The sequence below is a fragment of the Cariama cristata genome, unplaced genomic scaffold (assembly GCF_000690535.1).
Source record: "Cariama cristata isolate BGI_N322 unplaced genomic scaffold, ASM69053v1 scaffold40954, whole genome shotgun sequence".
In the NCBI taxonomy this organism is placed as follows: Eukaryota; Metazoa; Chordata; class Aves; order Cariamiformes; family Cariamidae; genus Cariama; species Cariama cristata.
In genome coordinates, this window is record NW_009611972.1 from 7754 (window position 1) to 15477 (window position 7724).

Consider the following 7724-nt stretch of genomic DNA (forward strand, 5'->3'; position numbering starts at 1 on the left):
AATCTGGACTTGCAGTTTTCCCTGTGAGTTTTGACCCCTTCCCCCAAGCTTGGAGATAACCTTCAGAAGGCCATGCAAAGAGTCATTTGACTTGCCAGTGAAGTACCACCTAGTGAGAACTGAGGGTTCCAATGCGACTCTGTTTTGATTGTATTGTCTGTATGTGTCCATACCGTCTTTTATTACTTGGCCGAATCCTGGTTTGTCTCATGGCAGCAGTGAATCGCATGGATATAAGAGGCAATGGAGTTCAGGTTGCAGAGACAACCAAAATTCTGTAACTGTTCTGTGCTTGACTTGCAAACTTGAATGATGATCCATCAATATCCATTATTTTTTTTACAAATAATTGATCTACTTATGCTTGTAAAGCTAAACTGCAAAGAGGACTATAAGGTAATAGATCTTGAAGTTGATTTCAGTTGAGTTCAGGAGAACTTAATGAAAGAGTTATTGCATGATAGATTTTGATCTGATTTTGAGACAGGATAGTTTTGATTTCTTACAGTGTAACACAAAGCTGTCAATGATAAGCAAGTTAGCTTGACAGTGTGTTGTTCATACTGTGATGCCAGTCTTGAGAAGAGGTCAGCCCAAATTCTGACCGCATTGCATAGCCAGTATGTGCATCGCAGAATCATTTTGCCTTTCTTCTGCCTGTTGACTGTAAAATCTGTTTATCGGCCTATTGTGCTAGCTCAGGTTATTGCTGATTTGGAGTTCCAATAGGATGTCTGCTCAAGCGTGATAAGTTTTTTTTCCTTCCCACCTTATGTTGAGGTTAAGAGCGTTTCTATTTGAATAGCTATTAAATGTATTTCATGCAAACATGTACTGTATATGGTTTTTTCCTTCAAAATTTTGGAAATTTTCTTAACAAACACTCCAGGATATGAAATAGCAATGGCCAAGGACAAGTCATACAGCTATTTCTATTGCAGGTGGATCAGCAGCTAATGGAAGTAGTTTGTTTTCATGTTTTGTCAAAATGATGATAGTTGTTTATAACTACTTATGAAGTTAGTTGCTTGAGATTTTCCACTCAAATGCTTTGTAGTGTTTTTCCCTCCCTTCTAATAATGAAATTTTTTTAGTCCAGAGAGTCCTTTGGATAGAAGGGGGAGATTTTTTGATTAATCATTTTATTCTTATTCTCTGTAGGGTTAGTTCAGGGGTGCAGGTAAGGAGTTTCTTTGTTCATTGATCTATGTAGTTTCTCAGTTAAAAAAGGTGTGAGTACTAAGGGATTAGATTCAATCTGCCTTAATTTGCTCTTTCTAGCAGATATGTTCTGCAGCCTTTTTGTTTCCAGTGTTTTAAGAAGGGGTACCAATCTCAGCTGGTCCAAAAAATTTGTGTATGAGGGAAGAGGACTGAAGAAAAGGAAGACAACAATGGTCTTGGCAGCTGCCTCTGTGCTTCCTTCCAAAACTGAATCACAAAAATGTCAAGCTAAGGAAGGAATAAGTAGCTGGAGGGATTACAAGAGTGGGTTACTGGTGACCTGTGTAGCCATGGTACGAAGTACGCAGCTGGTCTGTGGTCAGTACTAACACCAGGATAACTTTTATTAGAAGTTTGGTAAAGGCGGGGCGGAGTAATCGGTGAGAAATTGTACTGCAGATTATCTGTTGATCAAATGGTATGGGAACTCATATAACAGTTCATCGCTCTGTGGCGTCTTAAGCATACCTAGATCATCTGTGACCCATTTGTCCAACTAGTCCTGTGAACCGTCCAGTGGAAGAGTCTGTGCCCTCCCTATCTTGGTGGCAATTTCCAGTCACCCTCTCCCCCTGCTACTAGAAACCATTTCTGAAAAATCGAAATTAATTTTTCTTTGCTTCTAGTTAAGGCAATTTCTTCGTACTTGGTGGACATGAAGAAAAATTGATCCCTATGTTCTTGCAGCAATTTCTCAGGTTTTGCAAGAGTGCTGTTAGGCCTATACCCCCCTACAGTCTTTTGCTTTTCAGAAAACAAGTGAAGCCCCTTCATTCTTTCCTTGTGGGTCCTGTCTTACGTGCTTTGCTGTTGCTGTTATTTAGAGTTATCCTGCTTAGGTTAATCTCCCAGAAAGAAGATAGCAAGATTACACATCCATATGCTAGCTGTAACAGATCAGGTAGCCACCAATGGGTACTTAGTATGATACTTCTGTAGAGCCAGCTTGTCACGAGCCTGAAATGCAGTGGCTCTTACCGAACAGATTGTCTTTTAGGAAGACCCCTACCCTCAGAGAAGATACACAACATTAGACTTGTACAGACAGTGTTTCTCTGATCAGAAGCTGGCACAAGTTTGTCATTAGCAGACTGAAGTGTGTCACTCTGCTAATAAATATAAATATATGAATAAATATAGAATTGCAATTGTTCTGTATTAATTTTCCATGTTAAGTGACTAATTTCCATAATTATCTGTCTCACAGTACTGGCTGGATCCTGCAAAGACGCTTGCTGAACATAAAGAATTGATAAACAGTATGTATTTAATTTGAACTTAAAGAATGTATCTGAAGAAGAAGTAACAGAGGCAATGTTCCATATGTACAGCTGTTACAACATTTATGTTCCAGTCACAACAGATTCATAGTTCTTGAACAAGTTTACTGCTGTAGTTCATAGCTGTATCAAAATTTCACACATAGATTGAACATACCATAATTTTCCAGTGATTTGTGTGATTATTGTCCAAAGATTTCTCTGTGCTTAAATTTTATTTTAGAATAATAAATGGTGCTATTCTTAACATGTATAATTAATTTTATAGTAGCTTTATCATACTGTACCATACCATAACCAACTTAGATTCCTTTTTGCTTCTGAAAGCAAAAATAGAGTGTCTGCTGTTACTATTACTCTTCAGATATTACAATTAAAGAACATGATAAGATTGTTTTACTTAAGAGACCTTCTATAAAAACATGTGGAAGTGGTGTGTGCATGGAATAAATGTAGCTGTAAGAATTTTGATACTGAGTTAAATGAATATTTTGGGAGAATAACATTTTAAAAAGGTGAATTGAAAAGCTTTTCCAAATATTTCTTAATTAAAGTGTCACATAATTAAAGTTGCTTCATAAGATATTTGAAAGTGTGGAAGGGATTAGTATCCAGTGATATTAGTTATGATGGGGAATCACATTTCGTGCACAATTACATTTTTCAAGACGTTTCAGTGGAAAAAGTATGTAAAGGTGAAAAGCAAGCAGTAAAAAAAAACACCCCAAACTTGGAGAAACAGTAAGCTGACAATGAAATCTAAAGTTAAATCTTCAAAATGAGGAAAAACTCCAAGTAGACAGGTGAGCTGTGAATAAATAAACACAAGACTAGAAAAAGAATAATAAAAATCCTTTTTTTTTCCTTGTGTGTAATGAGTGTAGAAGCACAGATTTGCTATGTGGGTGTCAGAGTTTTTCTGAAACTTTCAAGTTTCAGAAAATATTAAGATAGGCTTCTTAGTAGCTGTTTTGTAGTCAGCTAGTAACAGTTCATAACAACAGTTCATAACAACTAACTTTTGCACCAAATATTTTTTTCCCTCAGCTGGACCACCGTACACACTGTATTTTGGCATTAAATTCTATGCAGAGGATCCATGTAAACTTAAAGAAGAAATAACAAGGTACAGTATTCAGTAAGAGTGCAGGTTGTTGATTTCAGGGCAGAAATCTGTTCCAGCCAGGTGCTGGGTTGGATTTTTTTTTGCTTGGACATCTGAACATTGTTGCTTGAACATGTATGTGAAGGAAGAGAATTGTTACTCCACAATGGTTGGTATGTATGGACAACTATTTGAAAGCTTGAGATGAAAAGGGGCTCTCTGGTGCATAAAAAACCAAAGGGACTTGATGTACATTTGTGGGGTTTTTTAAGGAATGCATTGTCACATCTGCATTTATATTGTGCTGTAATCAAGTTTAGAGTTAACTTCAATATCAAATACAAATACAAGGAATTTTCTTCTTTATTGGCCATAGCTTAAATTCCAGAACCATTTTTCAAGAGGTTTTCTTTTGGTCTTTCTAAAAATATGTGAAGGAAATTGAAGAGTTGCATACTTTTGATTCTTTTAACTAAGCTTGGCCTCTACAGAATGTGCACACACTGACACAGACACACGCATGTGCATAGACACATGCTTGCCTGAACTGTCACACACAGGGTTTTCTGTCTGCTTTATTTTTGAAAGGTCTCAGACAGTTAGTTTCAGGTTCAAAACGAAATTGGAGAATTTGGATAGGTAGGCGGACAAAATTAGTGCACTGACTTGCATTAACAAATGCCAAAATATTTATTCTGATGTCCTAGGAATATGACACAGGAGAATTCATTAGAATGCATGCAGAGTTTTTTATTTTCCTTAATCAAAGATGGCAGTTGTTGCAGCACAGGCAGAATATTTTTCTTGTACAGAATGAGAAAATTCTTTTGTTTCCATACTGGCAGAGCAGGAGTGGAAGTCTCCAATATAACAAGATTGAGGCTGACCTGGTAAAAATAACAAACACTGTGACTTTGCAGGTAAAAGAGTGTAAGCTGGCCGCAGTGTGATGGCTCTGTACCATGAGAGTTTGATGCAGTTTTCCTGTACTTTTCCAGAAGTGCTTTCAGCCCTGCTTACAAGGGAAGGCAGATGGCCCTGGGAAGGGAGCTTTGGCCACCAAACGTGTTGTGATTGCTACCCGGGAGGCAGCGTGGATTTCTGCCTGGGAAATGACCAGGGCTAATTTTTCAAAAACTGTTTCTTTTTGCCTAGTGATAAGTTCAGTCAGTGATTTGCACTGCTGACTAGGTGTGTGAATCTAGTCGAGGAGCATTTTAGTATAATTAGTAAGCCTCTGCTCATGTCTGCACAGTGTTTGGTTATACAGAATTTGTACCTTAGAAGGTACAGAGGGAGAGCATAAGAAAATGATATGCTTGTATTGACAGTCTTCAAGAAAACATATTGAATAGTCAAATACCCTCAACATTTCAAAGCATTTATTCCTATAGGCTTTTAAACCTTGGAAGGAAGGTATACCTTTTCAGAAAAAAATATAGTAATAATAAAACCTCCTTTCGCTTAGGAGGGATTAAAGGCCCTATTTTTCTTTATAATAATAATTTTCTGCCAAAGTGTGTAATTCCAGAGACGTGTTAACCGTTTGCGCTAACCAATGTGTTTCTTTGGAGCGTATGTTTGTTATTTTAATGGATACAAGAGCAGAGTCTGTTGTTAGTAGATGTTGATGATCTGTGGTGTTACGTGATTACTATTTGCAAATAATGAAAACCTGTCAAATTTGTAATTGCTTCACAGCAAAATCTGTCTGGCTTGCGGGTGAAAGCTAACATTTCGATGATTCATATTGCCATTTGCTGGATGTGTTTGCTAGAACAAACTAGCACTTAGGCACTATTATGTATGCACGACAAACTTGACAGCGCACAAGGTGAGAGTGCTTTAGCTACAGTTTGGACAAAAGGCCTGGTTTTGTGAGGAGCTTAGTGGCTTCAGTGGGAATTGAGATTGTTCGGTTTATAGGAGACATTTAAGCACTTAACAGTTGGCTCTGACTAGTTTTTTTCAGGGAGGTGGTGTTTTTTGCAGTTTCCTATCCTGCTTTATTTTGAGACTATGCTCTGAGACTGCAGAAATATAGATACCTGCTACATGGAAAAGACATTTGTAGCATCATCTGGTATGAAGCTCTGCACGGTAGAGATGGAGAAGTGCTAACAGAAAAATGAGTGCATATCAGAAATGCATGTCATGTTAAAAAGAAGATGCTGTGTACTCCACAGTAGATTTAAAATCATCTTTGTCATTATCATCATGCATACAGAGAAGATTTTTCTAGGTAGGACTGGCAAGCGTAAGCTAGAAGTAGTACTGAAGTATTGCTTAGAGTGAAGAAACGCTGACTGTGTGTGTTTTGTGTTGCCCAAAGACATTCTCAGAAAATTCTTATGCGGTGCCCTGGTCCTTTAAGGTGGAGAATATTAGCCATTTTTTTAAGGACATTCCTACTGTAACATCTGTCAGAGCAGAAATTCTTGGGAATCTTTAACCAGGAATACACTGGTATTCTTATTCAGAGCCTCATCTGGGCTGATAAAGCTAGTAACTTTGATTGGATCTTCAATGGTTTGTCGATCAGCTATCATGTAACCTGCAGTTTGTGAACTTCCCTGAAATCAGCGTAGAGGCACTTTGAACTTACTGATCATTCCAAGGTGCTTTCATAAGTAACTTGTACTAACACAGAAAAAATTATTTGCAGTGTAGCTGAATGGCTCTACATAGATAAAGTTGAACTAGTGAATAATGAAAAAGCTATATGTTTGTATGGATCATCATTTTTTCTTTAAAAAGTTACCTTCTCAGTATTGTTACCTTTTGTAGGAACTTGGTGCAAGAAATTTGCTTAGGATGATGTGAAACACTGCGTAAGTCTGTTGTAATAAAACCAGACAAAATCTAATCAGCATTTAAAAGATTTCCTATAAATGAGTATGGGGAGTTGCAAAACCAAGCAGATCCTTTGTATGATGGCTTGTCTTTAAAAGTCTTTATTTTTCCAACAGTTTTGTGCATGTTGTTTCACTGTAAGTGGTCTCAGTACGTGCTTCATCAAGTGTAGAAGGAGGTTATGACTTTGAAAATTACATTTTTACCCCTGCTATCTCTGTTCCAAGAAGGAGAGTACCCTATGCTATGACAGATACAGTTAGCTGCTGATGGTGTGCCAGTGCATCTTTTTCATGGGGGTATGGACTCCACGAAATCTGCTTGCTGCTCTAGAGTTGATAGTCTGGTGTGTGGAGAGGAAGTATTTGAGTAAAAAGTATCCAATACCCAGTTTTCCCTTAGGTTGATCCATTGATCAGGTTAAACATCAGGTCTTTGATAGGTTTTTTGTTCATTTTTTCTGATTCCTAGCCTTCTTCCCTACTTCCTGACTGCTCTATGAAAGTCAAAAGAGAGTAATTACATTGTTTGGGGGAAAATGAATTGCATCTGCACGATGTGAGCAGATGGGAAAACTACAGAGTGCTCCCCTACCATGGTTCTTTCACTAGATTAATCTTAGTTGTTACTTCAAGGTCAGTAGGGGAAAAGACATTGAGGGAGGGATACAGTTTTTGACCGTCACATAGTTATGGTACATGGTACGTCTTCAGTAAACTGGAAGGTGATGAAACAATACTTGGTGCATCAGACTCAATATTGAAATAATAACAACTTTGTTTTTTCTCTGTGTTTTAGGTATCAGTTTTTCTTGCAGGTCAAGCAAGATGTTTTACAGGGCCGTTTGCCTTGTCCAGTCAACACTGCAGCACAGCTGGGAGCATATATAATTCAGTGTAAGTTCTTCTGGCCAACTGAGAGCTTATTTCTCTTAATCCTGCATTATGATTAATTTCAAGTGGTGACTGGAGACTTCACTAACACTTTATGCGTTCATTCCAAAACAGAACAAAACTAGTATGACTGATTTCAACTAAGGAACTGTAAATAAGTGACCATCCTGAACAGATAATATAGAAGCAATATAGAAGTTAATGTAAAAAAGAAACTGAAAAGTCAGTCTGAAGATTCTGCCAAACACTCTGCCTTGCTGAGGAATATCTTTTCATGTACTTAAGAGTTTATGACTTACTCTGGATTGCATATGGAGTATGACAAAACTTTCATCAGGAGGTTTATAGATTTGATAGGTTATTGACAGC

General features: G+C 37.6%; 1 protein-coding gene across 1 annotated transcript in view; it reads left to right on the plus strand.

Annotated features, from left to right (window-relative positions):
- LOC104160340 (band 4.1-like protein 4A) overlaps nucleotides 1–7358 on the plus strand; it is a gene marked incomplete at both ends in the record, with an annotated part of 14571 nt that extends 7213 nt beyond the window's left edge. Inside the window, 3 exons of the mRNA XM_009698435.1 lie at nucleotides 2432–2483; nucleotides 3552–3630; nucleotides 7261–7358. Coding sequence (XP_009696737.1) covers nucleotides 2432–2483; nucleotides 3552–3630; nucleotides 7261–7358 — 229 coding nt within the window. The remainder of the gene's footprint in view (nucleotides 1–2431; nucleotides 2484–3551; nucleotides 3631–7260) is intronic.
- Between the last annotated feature and the right edge of the window lie 366 nt (nucleotides 7359–7724).